The sequence below is a fragment of the Streptopelia decaocto genome (assembly GCF_964273445.1).
Source record: "Streptopelia decaocto genome assembly, chromosome: 18".
NCBI classification, from domain to species: domain Eukaryota; kingdom Metazoa; phylum Chordata; class Aves; order Columbiformes; family Columbidae; genus Streptopelia; species Streptopelia decaocto.
Window position 1 is genome coordinate 1882886 of NC_138673.1, and position 17355 is coordinate 1900240.

General features: G+C 46.5%; 1 protein-coding gene across 1 annotated transcript in view; it reads right to left on the reverse strand.

Moving 5' to 3' along the window:
• Window positions 1–17355, reverse strand: part of GALNT17 (polypeptide N-acetylgalactosaminyltransferase 17) — a 210317-nt gene that overhangs the window by 158266 nt on the left and 34696 nt on the right. Inside the window, exon 2 of the mRNA XM_082068448.1 lies at window positions 962–1145. Within this exon, the coding sequence (XP_081924574.1) occupies window positions 962–1145 (184 nt within the window). The remainder of the gene's footprint in view (window positions 1–961; window positions 1146–17355) is intronic.

The following is a 17355-nucleotide window of genomic DNA, read 5'->3' on the forward strand; positions in this document are numbered from 1 at the left end:
TCCATATTGATCCCCATGAATGAGTCACCCCTCAGCCTCCTCTTGTCCAGCTCCAGAGCCCCAGCTCCCTCAGCCTTTCCTCACACGGGAGATGCTCCACTCCCTTCAGCATCTTGGTGGCTGCGCTGGACTCTCTCCAGCAGTTCCCTGTCCTGCTGGAACTGAGGGGCCACAACTGGACACAATATTCCAGGTGTGGTCTCCCCAGGGCAGAGTAGAGGGGCAGGAGAACCTCTCTGACCTACTAACCACGTCTCGCACTCTTAACAAAATTATTTGGCATCTCATTTGAAGTATTTTCTGTGATGCTCAGCAGGTAAACACCATCATCTTAAAAGGTCATTCTGGAAAAATATTGCTACGGGATCCACTGGGCTCCCTTCAAAAGTGATGCGCAGGGCTGTCACTGCTCAGGAGCTCTTACTCTAATTGATATTTTAAGCCTTTTCTCATGTCTTCAGTGGCAAAGAGTTAATGTGCTTTTGTCCCCTCTCTGGGCTGCCTAAAGATGGACGGGAGGTGCTCGAGCAGTCACAGGATGAGGATGGTGCTGGGGGAGCCCTGGGGGTCCCGAGCTGACGGGGAGGAGAAGGGGACAGTCTTTGCTCACGTTTCCAGGGTAATAAACCCCAAAGGCCAGTGAACGGCCCTTTGCTGACAAAAGCAGATGTGAGCTTCTGATTGAGGAGGTATCACCCAAAATAACATACTGCCTTAGGAAATCAAAAGAAAGAAAGGAAAGAGTGGGGAGAAATCCACTTTTTCCCCCAATAAATAATCTTTATGAACTGCCTCAGTTCCAGCCACACTACATCAGTTGTTCATCACAGAACACGGCCCTGTAAAGGATTAAGGAGGGAAGAGTGAACACTATCACACAAGAACATGAAAACAACCATCACTCCTGCTCTCGGATGATACCGATACATGCGCACTCCTTCACGGAGCAATTGGTACTTACTTTGTTGGGCGATAATCTGGGATGGAACGATCCAGGGAAATTTTCTCACTGAGGTAGGAGTTGTAGCCGTATTTCTCATGGGGTCCCTTTGCTTTCTCCTCCTCCTCAGGGGACAGGGTGGCGGGAAGGCCACCTTTACCGCGGCCACCATAGCCCTCAATGAGACCCAGCGACTTGGACAGACCTCGAGAGAAAAGAAAAACACTGTTAAAACTCCTCACTGTTACTTCCAGGCTATCAAAGAAACAAAAACAACCTAAAAATCCAGGGGTTTATGGTTTGGTTTCCTAAAAACATTTCAAATTCTAGTTCTTTGGCCCAGCACTGCAACGAAAATGACACGAGCTTTGAAATTCTTCACGGCTCAGCACGCTGTTCCGCATCGCTCTGCCACCAGCATCCAGCCGATAACCCGGCCCAGGGATCCGTGCACTTATTTAGTTGTTAGGAAGGTTATTTAGGCCTCCCTCCCACTCTCAGAGAGGTAATTACATATAAGGTTAGACATCCCCAGGAGAAGGATAGCTTGAACACAGAATAAGAATAAAATAGGGTTGGTTAACTGCCAGCTGACTGAATTTTTGCTCAGTATGAGCAGCGATCAGCATACAAATGGTATGGATTTAAAAACAATTTCCCCTCAAAGCTTTCTTATCTTTTCAAGTATAGCATTCCCAGACCTTTATCAAGCGGAATTATTTATTTATATCTGCATAGCTGAAGGAAACAGGCAAAGTTCAAAACGAGCTGCATGAAAACAGCTATAGCAACGGTTTGGCGGTGGCTGTGAGAAGCTGAGCGCCTGCTCACGGTGTTATTTATTGCACAGGACACCTGGAATTTTAATATTTTTCATTAGCAGAGACTCACGCTCTTTGTCAGAAACAAAAAAAAAAAAAAAAAGAAGATTTTATTTGGTTTTTTGCTCATTTATTTGTCTAATAAAGATATATATTCCCCTTTGTTTTGGTGGCAGAGTCCTGATTCCCAGTGAGACCAGACTGTTGTCACCACTGACTCTTTTGAAGGGACAGTAACCTCGAGGTCCAGCTCTCAAACCCACCATGGATTTCCATGGCCCTGGACAAAACACCATCCCCATCTACAAGACACTAGATTTAAACACTTTTTTCCTCATAAAGTAGTCACGTGAAGCAGTAAGAAAATCACCTATGATTGTAAATCACAGTTTGAAGCCCTCCAGTAGAAATTATTGTTATTATTATTCCCTCTGACCAGGCTTCCCTGCTCAGGAGCTCCTGAGAGCTGACGGATCCCTCTGACTGCGCTGGGCCTGATTAGATTTTATCTGAGGACAATAATAACAAATCAAGCGCGAGGAGCAGCTCCCCGTGACGTGAGGATGGATGAGAAATCCAAGCTGCCTTTTTCCACCTCAAGGCTCAGCCAGAGGAGTGAGTCAAGAGAGCTGGGAAAGGTGAAACGTTCTGCCCCACAGATCACTGGTGATCTTCATAACCCAAAGGGCCAGAGGGACAAGGTGCAGCTTACGAAGAGAACAGATACCAGTTTCATCTCACACCCACATTCCAATAGAATTAAAATGATATTTAACAAAATAGGTCGAGAGAGGTTCTCCTGCCCCTCTACTCTGGCCACACAAAGGCTGCACAAAGAAGTGGACATTTCTATGAGCTTGAAATGCCTTTTCTATAACTTCAGCAATTCTCCTCAGCCCGTGCAGTCCCTGGAACCCAGGGAAAGCTCCTTCTGGGCAGGGACCTCCGGGCTTTGACCCACGTTTGGGTCTGCAGGGACACTCAGACACTTTCCAAGCCTAAGTGAGGGCTCACCTGATCTCGGAATCGCCTTTTCCAGTCCCTGCTCAGGCCACCGTCACTGCAGTGGGACCCTGGCCCATGTGGAGCCCAGAGCTACAGACAGCAGGTTTCTGGAGGTGGCATGTGAACCTTCTTTCACTTTGTGTTGGCCTGTGTGGAAATACTATTTGGGCCTCAAAGGACATATAAACCTCTCATATCATGTCCAAACAGCGTAACGTTGCAAATGAATGACTAAGTGGCTCTGGTGACGCAGGAGCAGAAAGGGGACAGCATCTCTGCAGCCGATTATTCCCACCCACACCCACCCAGAGCCGGTTTCCAGCCCAACCTTCTGCTGTGGCTTCTTGCTTGCAGCATATTCACTCTTTGAAAACCTCCAGCCCTTTGCCAATCCTGCTTGAAAATGGCGCAGAAGGGCCAGAAGTTACACGCAAAGACACAACGAGCAAGAAAAAGCAAGAACATGATCCCATCAGCTTATTTCCTTGAAGAACTGGGCTAAAAAGAGTCAAAACCGTTCCCGTGTCACAGCTCAAACCCTTTTTCATTGCAGGCAGGCACCAAAGCCGCTGCCAAAAAAGTCTCTCCTGATGCCTGGTCCAGCCTATCTACAGAGATAAACAGCACTTATTCCCCACAAAAAAGCTTGATCTTCGGAGTGAATTCACTCCTCAGTGAATTTTGCTGCTCATGAGATGGTAACAGGCCTCATCGCGATGAGATGTTCAGCGTCGATCAGAGCTCGGAACGGCTCTGAGCTCCACTCATCCTTAAGCCACGTTCACCCAACAAGTACCTTAAAAATGAAAAGAGGATTTTTCTTTTCCAGAATCTCCCACAGCATCTGAACTTTGGGACAAAAGGAGCGTATTGCTCTTATATTGCAGGAATAGGAGGGGAAAAAAAGACACCACTTAAATCTGCTATGATCTGAGACGTTCCTGCTGAAACGGCCAGACATGGGATCCCCTGGGGCAGGCAAGGACTTGGTTTTCCTCGAGGTGATATAAAAATTTAATATCTACAGCAAAATTATTCCTAGACTGAGTACACTTATAGCAAACATATTATTCTCCCCTTAAACCGGCAGTATATTTCATAAGGAGACAGGAGTTTTTTTAGGATAGAGAAAACCGTTGGTAAAATAACAATATAACGTGATACACAGCCTTGGGTTATACAGCACCCAGCAGCCGTGTTGGAAAAGCGTTTTGCTACATGTCAGCCCAGATGAAGGTGAACGTTAACCCTGCCGGTCCAAACCTCAGCCCAGGAACCTCCTTTCATTAAAAAGAGGAAAAAATACTGGAAAGGCATTTTGGAGAAACATGGGTCCTGAGCCTTAACACTGGGGGAGAGAACAGGAGGAAATAATATTGCAAAGGTTTCTGGAAAAGCTAAATTTTTTAGTTGTGTCCTTATTTGTCTATGTCATCCTGCTGCTCCACTTACAGAGTATGTATAGCTCAGATTGAAAGACATACTCCTGTAAGAAAAACACAAAGCTCTCCTTCTCCAGAAGAAATAATTCCAGTATAAGTTGGGGAATGACCTGTTGGAGAGCAGCGTAGGGGAAAGGGACCTGGGGGTCCTGGGGACAGCAGGGTGACCATGAGCCAGCACTGGGCCCTTGTGGCCAGGAAGCCAGTGGTACCTGGGGTGGGTTAGAAGGGGGTGGTCAGTAGGTCAGAGAGGTTCTCCTGCCCCTCTGCTCTGCCCTGGGGAGACCACACCTGGAATATTGTGTCCAGTTGTGGCCCCTCAGTTCCAGCAAGACAGGGAACTGCTGGAGAGAGTCCAGCGCAGCCACCAAGATGCTGAAGGGAGTGGAGCATCTCCCGTGTGAGGAAAGGCTGAGGGAGCTGGGGCTCTGGAGCTGGACAAGAGGAGACTGAGGGGGGACTCATTCATGGGGATCAGTATGGAAAAGGGGAGTGTCAGGAGGATGGAGCCAGGCTCTTCTCAGTAACAACCAGTGACAGGACAAGGGGCAATGGGTTCAAACTGGAACACAGGAGGTTCCACTTAAAGATGAGAAGAAACTTGTTCCCGGTGAGGGTGGCAGAGCCTGGCCCAGGCTGCCCAGGGGGGTTGTGGAGTCTCCTTCTGTGCAGACATTCCAACCCGCCTGGACACCTTCCTGTGTAACCTCATCTGGGTGTTCCTGCTCCATGGGGGGATTGCACTGGATGAGCTTTCCAGGGCCCTTCCAACCCCTGACATTCTGGGATTCTGTGAAATAAATAATACTGAGGCAATAGCGAAAAACAAGGGAAGCATAAAGAGAAAATTAAAGTAGATGTATTTGAAAAGTACAGCTCTTATTAAGCAAAGCACCACCCAAATACCTCGTGTTTCTGGCCTCACTTCAGCCCAAGATTTGAAGCCAACAAGAAAATTCTGACTCAGGGAAAAAAGCAAAACCAATGGGGTAAATGGCCGTACTCGTGCCATGTGTTACTCTGCGGATATCGGCTCTGCGTGACCTCTCAGTGAGGATGGAGAACAGAGAAGCTTTTAGGGCTATTTTATGAGAAACTAGAATAGATATCAAAGGGCGAAATGTCGTATGTAATGCTAGAAATTATGGAAAACTGCTGAAGTTTTTAGTGTTGTCCTGCTGATTGCTGCAAATACAGACTATTAGCGGGAGGACTCATTAACGATAAGGGTAATTACCAGACTAACAGGCACCAATTTTCCTTTGCAGCTTTGATAGAACCTGAGACCTGGGATTCTCTGTTTTCTCCCTGCAGCAGTTTTTACACTATTTTTACCAAGTTTTCTATTTATTAGACTAAATAATGCAAATCCCACTGACTGTAACTAGAGCATATTTTATCTGTAATCCAACATACCCCATCTATAAAAAAGCTCCTGTGTACGTAAAATTATTTGAGTAATTCTCACTAAATTAATTCGTTCAACAGACCACTAAGTTTTCACTTAAATGACTGCGACAGGTGGGTGTGCGAGAATCGTGCACATTTTCCCACAGTCCAGGATGGCAGGACCAAAATAGGCTGCCCAGGATGGGCACAGTTCCTCGTTATTAAAGATATTTAAAGACAGATTAGATGAACATCTGTATCTAGAATGATTTAAGCCAAGCTGCACTTACATCGTCATGGGAACGGCCAGAGAACATCAAGATTTCTTCCTGCTATGTACTGGATGGAAAGGATGGGAGAAAACAGCCAAACCACGTAGAGTTTGAAGTCTCGTTTGAAATGTTTTAACATTTACACACATATATATATATATATATATACATATGCATATTCAGAATTGAAGTTTTCTTATCTATATGGAAATGGAAACACAGAGAAATTACCTTCAGAGCCAGAGGGAGGATCAGCGCCCCTCGCAAGGAGAACACAGTCATCAGGAGAATTTCAAAGCCTCTCTCGCCCTATTCAGGCCATTACACTACCAAGTTCTGGTTCCAGATGATAATTTCCTGATCAAGATTCACCTCAGGCAGAAAATAACAGAAATCCTTCGACTGGCTGAGGCGGTTTAGTTCACAGCAGTGATTTAGTTGATTCTAAAAGCTGGGACTAGTAGAAGAGCTTAGACATAGATCAACACTCCCTGCAAGTCTGAAGATATTAGCGTCTACCATTCTGCTTCACATTTTCAAAATAACTTGTTGAAAAAAAGGCAGGACTTGGCAACAGAACTGGATTAGCGTCAGAAATCCCTCGGCCAGGAAAAGCTCTTTGCAGCTCAGTAGGTAGAACAGGCAGTGCTTCAATGGGAGACTTACGCACAGGTATCTTGTTCAGATACAGAAGACGAGACCCGAGGTGATCTATATCCCAGGGAATACCCTGGACACGCGTGAAGCATTCCTGACAATTTAATTGCAGCGATGCTCTTCCCAAGCGTGCGCTGACAGACCCACCCCAGGAGATGTCCTGCTGCTGCAGCTCCCCGTTTAAACAAGAAGTTCAAATCAAGAGCTTAATCACCAACGGTTGCTAACGATTTGTCTCAAAATGACCAATTACAGCCTGCTGCCCTTTGCATGGTCCATGGTTTCGAATGGATTTGGCTTCCCTGTGCTCTCCCCACCCTCCCCTCGTGCCTCATGGTATTTGCACCCCAGAGCATCCCTGTATCATGGTGGGAAAAGGGGCTCCTGCGACTGCTAGGCGGTCCATAGCTCTTTCTGGGATGAAATATGCTGTAATAAGCCGCATCATTACATCAGCAGGCAAGAGATACACGCATTGTAAGAAAGGATATGTATTTTGCAGGCCAGGCGTTGATGTATCTGAGGCGGTTGCCAAGGAGTGGAGCGACACACGCAGCACCCGCAGCCCCAGATAACACACTGGGGTCTGCCAGGGGGGATGGATGAAGTGTATTTGCAGGAAAGGTAAAGAAAAGAACGTGGTGTAGCAATCTCACTTGCACATTATGACACAAATAGAAACTTTTATCTCTGACTAACATACAGGACCATCAGATTCTGGAAATATCTGTGTTATTTACTGGAGAGAAGGGGAGAAAAAGGCCAAAAGTAGTAAATCACAATGTGTAACAAAAAGGAAAAGCAGGGTCAAAACCATCACTGAGATCATTCAGCGAGACAGCTGACTCCAGGCACACTGCATCTGCGTTCAAAATGCTGAGGAACTCCAGAGAGCTCGCTTTATTAAGCCCTGCCTAAGGCCTGCTGTCAAGAAGTCAGTCTTACTGGGATATAGGCACAACCACTGCCCCAACACACAGCAACGTGTTTCCATAAAGCGTTTGGAACAGTCTAACGCAATCTCCTCGCTGTTACTTTAAATTGGCATAAACCATCCCAAAGAACCATCATGCCCAGGTGGCAATAAGAAAACTCTGAGAGAGCAGAGAGGAAGATCTATAGAGGAGCACCCAACACGACCGGCTATTAACACAAGTAATGAGACCTAATTAGAGAGAGAGGAGACACCCAGCACAGCACCCTGGGACGTGCAGCTTGACTCACAGGCAGTACGATCAGATTTGTAGGGATTACACCACGTTCCTGGTAAGATGCTCCAGCATCAGCAATCTGGGTTCCATTTATCTCAAAGGCAACTTCTCTCCACCACTGATCACTCAAGTGGCTGCAGACAAAATGCTCTGCAGGCTTTTCATAGAATTTCAGAATCATTTTGGTTGGAAAAGCCCCTCAAGATCATCAAGTCCAACCATAACCCACCCATAACCCACCCTGGCACTGCCCCATGTCCTGAGAACCTCATCTCCATCTGTCCAACCCTCCAGGGATGGTGACTCCAGCACTGCCCTGGGCAGCCTGTTCCAATGCCCCACAGCCCTTTGGGGAAGAAATTGTTCCCCAGATCCAACCCCAACCTCCCCTGGAGCAACTTGAGGCCATTTCCTCTCCTCCCTCAGGCTTGTTTTGCCTTTTTCCCCCTTTAAGCCCAGCCTAGTGCCACAGAGCAGGGCTGGTTGCTCCACTGCCAGCCAGGAATCTGGGTTCCAGGACAAGAGGGGGACTCAACACACAACTGCTCTGTGAGAGGTGAATGTTCCGTACAGGAGCGATATTTTGCAGCTTCTCTTTGCATTGGCAGCAGCGAGGTTAAAGAGCAACACTAAAAGCTTTGTCCAGCAATACATCTGCTATGAGTTCACATACAGCCATCTAAAAACTGATGGAGTGTCATAAGAGTCTGTATTAGCAGCCTACCAAGGCAATATAACATGAACCATGGCAGGACTTCACATTAAAAACCTGATACTATTCCAGTAACTTCCAAGATCAATTTAGGGTGTGTCACCATTTAGAAGAAAGACCAGGTCCCCGGTCTGTGCACCTAATGGTGTATTGATTGAGCACACACCCTGGGTTTGCTGAAGCACACAAGCTATTCCCACACAGAGCCCACGGGAGAACTCGGGACACGAGAGCCTGGATGCGAAAGGCCAAGGGCAAAAGCAATCTTGCATATTTATGCTTGCCAACCATAAGCCCGTTTGGGTGATGAATTCGGCAATTGTCTGCAGGTTCGTTTTTAGACGGTAAATTGCAATTTAAGCAAGTACAACCTTTCTTGCTTTCCTATTTGAAGACGGCAGGAGCGGCGCAGATGGAAGGGCAGCCCAGAGAACCTGGAGATGCCCCATCGCCAGTTCCAGGTGTTCCAAGAGTTCCAGGTCAGGCTGGATGGGCCTTTGAGCAAACACTGGAACTAGATGATCTTTAAAGGTCCCTCCCAACCCAAATCGTTCCACATTCTGTGATTCTGCACTGAGGTCTCCCCATTTATTTTTAGATGCAACCCAAGCACCAGAAAGCACAAAGGAAAATGAGGATACGTTGCTCATTGTAACATCTTCAGTAGTACAGGCAGATTAAGAACTTCCCAAACTCCTCTGCCCCCAGCAGCAAAACATCCCCCTGCTCATTTGTGCTGCTGCAGTGATTTGTGGGGCCATTCTGCAAACTGTTCATCCCCGGGCAGTCGCTCCAACCATGGTCAGAAACACCCTGTCAGATGAGCCTTTTGTTTAATTCCGCACAGCTGCTTTTAAAGTCCAGCATTAAATTTAACTTCTTCGGGTGATGCAGTCCATTCCCATCTCCATCACAAGCCTTTTGCACCAAGGCAAAGCTGCTGGGCACAGCACAGGGTACTGAGCTGCAGTGAAAGCTCAGGACCACACAGCCAAAGGTGGAGATACAAGAATTGCTTCAATTCATGTTGCCCCCCGTGAAACCGGGACTAGAGTTACACCTGCAGTGGGACGGGAGACCCCAGGAAACAGAGAAGAGCCGCAGGAACTACTATGGAAACAGCAACAGAACCCAAAAAACCACAAGCCAATGTTTTTTAAACCCCAAAGGTTAAAAAGAATATTTTGCATTTCTGTTTTCACAAGGAATCTGTTATTTCCAGATCGTGTTTCTATAACAAGCTGTTAGTGTTTGTGGTTTCTCTTAATGCATGTTCTTGTTTCCCTTTTTGTAATATATTTCCTGCCTCTATAGATTATCATGCTGGAAAGGGGGGGGCGGGGAAAGTTGCCATTTGGTAGGAAAGGAAATGAAGAAACATCACAGTTTAGCACAGATATCATAAACACAATGCTGGCTACTCCATTTGGGGTTTTTTGCTTATGTGATCGGTTACACGTTCAGCTCATAAACTGCATCGTCCCCGCAGAGTCCGGAGAGCAGGGAATGGGAAAGAGCAGAAACCGGAGCTGGTCACCAAGCCCTGCACGAGGTCAGGCCAGAAAACCTCCCAAAGGTTGGTGAGGCCAGCCGAGGAGCTCCCTCCTCCTTCCCCACTTCCCACCCCTGAACACCCGGGAAATGGTATTTTTAACCTGGCCCCAAGCAGAACACCGCAGCATGGAGACAACGGGCCAAAGAGCTGGCAATCTGTGGACAACAAAAGGGATGGAGGACCATACCCTGAGAAATAACTGCTCCTCAGCATGCTTCAAGTTTCCCTACAGGGGCCCATTGACCATATTATCGTTCCCCAGGCCACCCCTAAATCTGTTCATTAAGCTTTTCTTTACAGACCAACATATCAGAGAAGGGAGGACATTGCCCACAACGGCCTTTCCCAAGCGAACATCTTGAAGCCAACCAGTCATTATGATGTCAACACAGCTGCAGAAAGAGAAACTCAGAATTAAAATGTGCATCTTCAGCAAGTGTATACATGCTTCCTCCTGCTAATTGCATTTACCGAGCTGTGAACTTACTACTTACTTTTTAAGGTCAAGAAAGTCTATTTTACAGGGTTTTGCTTGGTGCATTTAATGTGTTCTGTAGCACTTGTTCTGGCTGTGCTCAGACGCTGTTCTCGCTCAGCCACTGAGCCAATTTGTTGTTGGTTTTCTGGTGTGCGTTCGGTGCTCTCAGACATACAGGACACCCCAGAGAGCACTTGTGCTCTTCAAATTTCTTCCCATCTGTTTGTGCTTTGCAAATAGTTCATAGGGGTGATGCACCATGACTTGCAACATCTAAGGACGGAAATAAAGGCACTAATTTGCTCAGCAGAGAGAAATATTCTCCACTGCAATGCCTTTATTCTTGTACACATCTGCATTCTCCAAAACCACCCACTATTAACAGACCCAAGGTGTTTTATATAATATATGTACGATTGTAATGAATGCCGAGCACAACCTCTAAGATAAAAACCTGGAATTGCTCTAATATCTCTTAGTCTTTATATGGTGAAGCTTTGTTTAAGTTCAAGTAGTTTGCTACTAAACCCAAGTTCACTGAACTCTGTGAAACTATTCAAGCATTTAATTAAAGCATCAGCTTAAATGCTTTACCAGACAGGGGTCCCAGGGAAGGAGAACCGGAGCTTGCTCTCTACCGTCAACACAGATTTATGAATGGTTACGCTTTATGGCATCGGGAACAATTCCTAAGAGGCCGCAGATGTGTGACTATTTAAGTTTGTGTTTCTGTAGAGAACTTCTGATGACAGGCACTAAGTGCTTTAAAAACACAATTAATGCTCAGAGCACTCCTGAGAGGGAGCTCAACGTATGACTCAGATTCCAAGCTACCTGAAGTAGGACTGTCCTTGTTCTCTTCAGAAAACACTTGGTGCAACAGGGTCTCAGTCCCACTGTGTGTGTACTCCAAGGGAACACAAGAACAAACACGCTTCACTTCTTTTCTAGATGGTTGAACACAGAAAATTATTTGTCCAAGGTGACTTAGCCAGAAAAGATCAGTGTTTACAGACAGAAAATGGGAATCCCTAGAAATTAAAGAGCTTCCTGCCTCCAGAACAACTGCCACAGCAGGGGGGGTTCCTCCAGAGGCCGCTCCGAGTGACCAGCACCAAGTGACGGTGACACCCGAGCAGCTGGACCAGCACAGTGCACGGTGGCCACTTTGCTTTCTGGTCCCCAGAGGTGTCACAGAATGAGGCCTTTGCCGAAGCTCCTCTCCAGGAATACCTGCCCCGCGTTTGCCACACGGCGCCATGACTCCGCACGCAGACACAATTCTCTTCTCTGTTTTCTCTCCCACCCTCCCAGCCCTTCAGCGCACACACTTTCTTCTCTCTTTCCACCCTACCTTCACCTTCTGTCCATCCCCGCTGCTCAAGGCAGTCTCCCTTTACACCGCAGCCCCTGATCGCTTCAGCCCTTGCCGCACCAACCACGTCCTGCCCCACGACTACACACCCTACGCCGAGTGCCGGCCGACCCTGCCCTGCAGGAGCCCAAATCAGAGACTCCCACCCAGACTCTTATGAAGATAAATTAATTCTTAGAATCATAAAACCATAGAATAGTTTTGGTTAGAACAGACCCTCAAGATCATTGAGTCCAACCATAACTGCCCCATGTCCCTGAGAACCTCATCTCTGTCTGTCCAACCCTCCAGGGACGGTGACTCCAGCACTGCCCTGAGCAGCCTGTTCCAATGCCCCACAGCCCTTTGGGGAAGAAATTGTTCCTAATATCCAACAATTCACCTCAACAAACTGTGCTGAGTAACCCTGCAGTTCCCCAGCACACAGGAACAGACTGATCTTTTTGTGTCAGTACTCATTTAATTTAAATGCCTTGTCATTGATTGTTCTAGACATGCAGGGAGAAAGACAAGTTGTTAAGCTTATATTTTATTTAATCCCCAAATTCATCATCTTAAGCAATTTGGGAAGTATCTTGCAACCACTCAAACAGTGTGTTGTATTTTCCTCTCACTCTTCCACCTATCTGGGGAGAAATGCAACTATGACCCACCCAGCAAAGCCTGCCCGCTTCACCCTGAAACAAATTAGAGGACTTAAGGGTGGGAAAAAAGGTGGTTGTGTGATACCCAGGGCCACCAACCTCCCTTAGCAGCTCCTTGCCTTTCCAGGGCAGGTTTAGCAGGGAATCAGATTCCCAGTGGAAAATGCAGCTGCAGTGGCCACGGAGCTGCCAGATCCCTTCACTGCTCAAGCAGGTCCTGGAGATGCTGTGGAAAAGACGCCCTAAAAAGACGCCCATTCTCAGAAAAGGAGGATCATTTATTTCCCCTCCCCTTTCTCCAATACATCCTTCCATGATCTGCTGCTTTTTTGCTTCCTGCTTGCCACAACAAAGCCTCCCACACACCCAGAGTTTGCGTTTTCCTCGGGGAAATTATTTATTTATGACCAAAATGCAGCTCCTGCTTCAGATGCGGGTCAAGAGAAAAAACAAAAGCATTCCATTTATTTCTCCATGTTTACTTATTAAGGATATGCCACATCTCAACAACACGTGAGAGTAATTTGGATCTACAATTCAAAGAGAATAAGAAATGCTGAGATAGGAAGCAAGGAGAGGCGGGGAGAGAAGCGAGTCGCCCACCCAACTCACCTTTTGGGCTTCAATTTTGAGTTTCCAGTACACATTCTCAAAGCGGAATGTGGAAATATTTTAAGCACTTGCTCTTCAGTGCTGCTTTTCCAGAGTCAAGTTTTCCAGCACACCAGAAGTTCTCAGCTCTGCCTCCCCTTGGTCACTGCTGTGATAAACTGCACTCGGACCCATATCCCTCACAAACCCCACCCCTCAGTGTCCTCTTGTCCAGCTCCAGAGCCCCAGCTCCCTCAGCCTTTCCTCACACGGGAGATGCTCCACTCCCTTCAGCATCTTGGTGGCTGCGCTGGACTCTCTCCAGCAGTTCCCTGTCCTGCTGGAACTGAGGGGCCACAACTGGACACAATATTCCAGGTGTGGTCTCCCCAGGGCAGAGCAGAGGGGCAGGAGAACCTCTCTGACCTACTGACCACCCCCTTCTAACCCACCCCAGGTACCATTGGCTTCCTGGCCACAAGGGCCCAGTGCTGGCTCATGGTCACCCTGCTGTCCCCAGGACCCCCAGGTCCCTTTCCCCTACACTGCTCTCCAACAGGTCCTTCCCCAACTTATACTCGATTAATTTGCACAACTAAAAGCACATTATATGCCTCACAAAACAAAGCCATGATCCCTGGCTGGAAGAGCACTCTGCTTGCAACCCGAAGGCGCTGCAATATTGGCAATTACTCCCCACACCTCCTTCTGCAGATTAAAACAAGGATCTGAATTACTGAACCGCAGTTGCTAATGGCTTCGGAGCAGTCTGACTTCACGGGAGTCCTTCACCTTATTTCAAGAAGCCTTAAGAAAGATTCTTTTTTATCTCAAACTGACCAATTTGCTGAGGGTCACTACATTTCAAGCTGAATACTTACTGAGTCTTATTTCAGACGCAGGAAAAGTTTTCTCTGTGACATGTCACCCCCATTACCTACTTGTCCCTGTCACCAAACCTAATTTTGGTCCCGGGCAGATAACAGTAGTCTGAACCAGTTTTTTCTTATGTGCACGCAGGTGTTTAATGATCTGTGCTGGGTGGGGAGGGAAGGGGGCAATAAGACACAGAAAAACACAGTACAAAAATAATAAATATATTCTGTGTTGCTCAAGATTTCAGCTCCAAACTGGGGATAGTTACGGGGCTGGCAAGAAAGTGTCCTGGTTTTGTTAAAAAAAACAAGTTTCTCTTTTAGTGAATTTGCCTGTCAGCTAAAGCTTCACATGAGCTGCATTTTCCTGGAGAACCAGATACATGTTTTGGTAAACATAGCAATGGAATGCAAAGTTATTGATTAGCATGGATGGGTACCTGGTGAGAGGGGCAACAAGAAACAGGTGATCAAGGAACTGACCAACTGAGTATAACATCCCATTCACGTGAATACTTCATATAAAAGTGGGAGATCACGAGGATCTCGTCCCTTTTTTCCCTTCTGCTTATGGCCGACATTAGGAGAGGACCTTGCTAGTCGTCCCTGCGAACTGAGGCCAGTGACAGACTGAATCCAGCTCCGGTTGGCTGCAGAGTCCAGTCCAGGACTTCGGGTGCCGGCTCTGCAGTTGCTGGGACTTTCAAGATTGGTTTTGTATATTTTGCATTATTTTCTCTATTCTTATTACCAGCATTAGTAAAACATTTTTAATGTTTCGAACTCTCTTCTCTCTGTCCTTCTTTCCCTCCCGATCGCCTGTGCTGAGTGGGAAAGGGGAGAAGGAGGGGCAAAATGGGGAAGGGGGGGAGAGGAGGTTAACAATACATCTGCCAGGGTTTTACTGTCACCCCGCAATCTAAACCCTCGACAGAAAGGCGCATGTAGTTTGAGCTACTAGAAAATAACTTGCTAAAAAAAAAAAAATTCCTTTTTAAAAGGTCAGATTCCTGAGAGGATACATTTAGAAGGACAGTATCAAGTTGTTTAGACCAAATAATTTGTCATACTTTCAATACACGCGCTCTTGTAAGACATGTGGTGTTCATTTCAACTAGACCAGCCTCAAAAAATCAATCGTTCCCAGACCGAGTCTTGTGAAAGAGAGAAACGGCACATGTGCTCCACACCCCCCAAAATAACCCTCAAAACAACCCTCACTCTCCTGCCAGAAAACACATCGGACTCCCAGCAAGTCCAATGAGAAACCAGCGGGTGCTGGTCAGAACCAGCCCAGAGGGTATTTGAGTAAACAAGAGCAAAATTCAGATTGTTGGCTACACCGCGATGTCCCAGAACAGCTGCTCATGTGCTCTCATGTTACTGAGAGCAGAGATAAAAACCTCAGGGTGAGAGTATCTGACAGAAAAAAAGGACAATATATGTTTACTAATTTTTCAAGAGGTCTCAGGGCAAATTCTCCCATTTTTGCCAAGATTAATTAGAGCAATTAGTTAAGTCATTAACTGTAAGGTCTGTGAAGCAGTGTGTCATTCTATTATTTGTAGTGAGCCTAACTCAATGAGACCCTGATCCATGACTGGGTGTCCTAAACGCTGTCTAGGCACAAATACCTAATGATAAAAACAATAAGTGCGATTTATTTAAGGTGACCGCAAGACTCCAGGAAAATGACGTTAATCAGCACAACTTTATCACCTTCGGGACACACCCCAGCGCTGGACCGAGGGCTCTGGGTAACCACAAACTACGCTGTACTCGAGACGGGGATGTGGTTCTTGTATTGGTTCGACTTCAGGGACCAAGCAGAATTCTACCCAATCTGCTTTTATCTTTCGAAATGTCAAAACTCCCACCTCCAGCCAACACATTTTTAAACACTTGCCTGTGTTTTATGAAATGAACATCCCTCCCTTCCCCAGGCTGGAGAGAAGAGCTGCATTTCACTCTGGAGAGAAAATCCATCTGTCGACCACGACCGGGCTACACACGTAGGAGGGGAGGAAAGGCGAGTGCATCACGAATTACCAGCAGGAAACTTTTATCAGCATCTGAGGAGCAACATGTACCTGTTTCTTGGTATTGCTGTCAGAGAAGCTCATGGAGCCTCCTACTGTAAACTGACTGGACTTGGTGTTTGTAATAACAATTTTATCATATTTTTCAACCTTAATGCCTATCCAACCCAGTATTTCTAAGCATCACCTGCCTCTTATCTTACAAGGAGATCCTGTCTGCACAGGAACGTCTGTCTGCAGAGAAACAAGAGAAATGCTTTCCATATGAACTCTGAAATAAATACAGGGCACTGGCAGACCGCATGCCATAATTCCCCATACGTTACATGCCTGTAGAAAGTAACTTGCTCGTTATGGTTAAAAAACAAAACCACCAACAAAAAACCCCAGCTGTGCATATTTTTGGCATTCATTAAAACTGCCTTTGTGAATTCTGCATTAGTCAACGTGTTAGTCAAATGAAATAATACACAGCTGCAAATCATTACAAACACACAAGGTCTAATCCTATAATACCCCAGATTTAGTAATCAGGTACTAAGCCCCATTTCCTGCTATTAGTAACAGAAGAAATTCTGACATTCTGGTAAAATTTTTCAGGTAATCCCAATTAATGGCCAGGAAAATTTCAGTAACTCTTCTTCTCAGGTTTGATCCCCTGCTCAGACTAATGTAGTCACTGCTCCCCTGTCTAAAATAAGCACTTTGTGTTTTCATTCACATGATTCACTATTAAGTTTAAACAAAATCCATATGTTGGCATCAGCTACCACATACCTCATGGCCCGAAGTACCGACAACAGCTCCATAAAGCTAATTTTACCCTCCTTCCAGCGCAGAATTTTTTCAAGCAATCTGCTTCACAAAGCCACCCTGAAGGAACAACGTGGGGCTGCAATATCCTATCGACAAAGAAGAAAGGGAAATAAATCCCTAATGACACTGCGCCCACATTGAGGTAGAAAATCCGTTATTTGAGTGCAGGCAGCTGAGCTGGTATCAGGTTCCTGGAAGAGCCCAAAGCTCTTTAGCAATCACAGAGGATCAGGACCACAGATTAAAACTCTCTCCAGGTTCAATCCGCAGCAACAGCATCACACAGACCCCAGTGCTGGCAGCTCCAGGGCCTCTGGCACCACAGGCTCCCCTCTCCAAATTCCCCAACTGGGCAATAACTGCGCTGAGTCCTCCTGAGCTGATAAACCAGGACATCCGCTCACCAAACCACTGATATAAGGAGAAAAGGAAAGAACAGCAGCAGGACAGTCAGTGGAGACAGATGAGTTTGGATCAGCACACGGCTATTGAACTGCAGCGTTACTAATGCATCCGAGTGGGCTGAGAAGGAA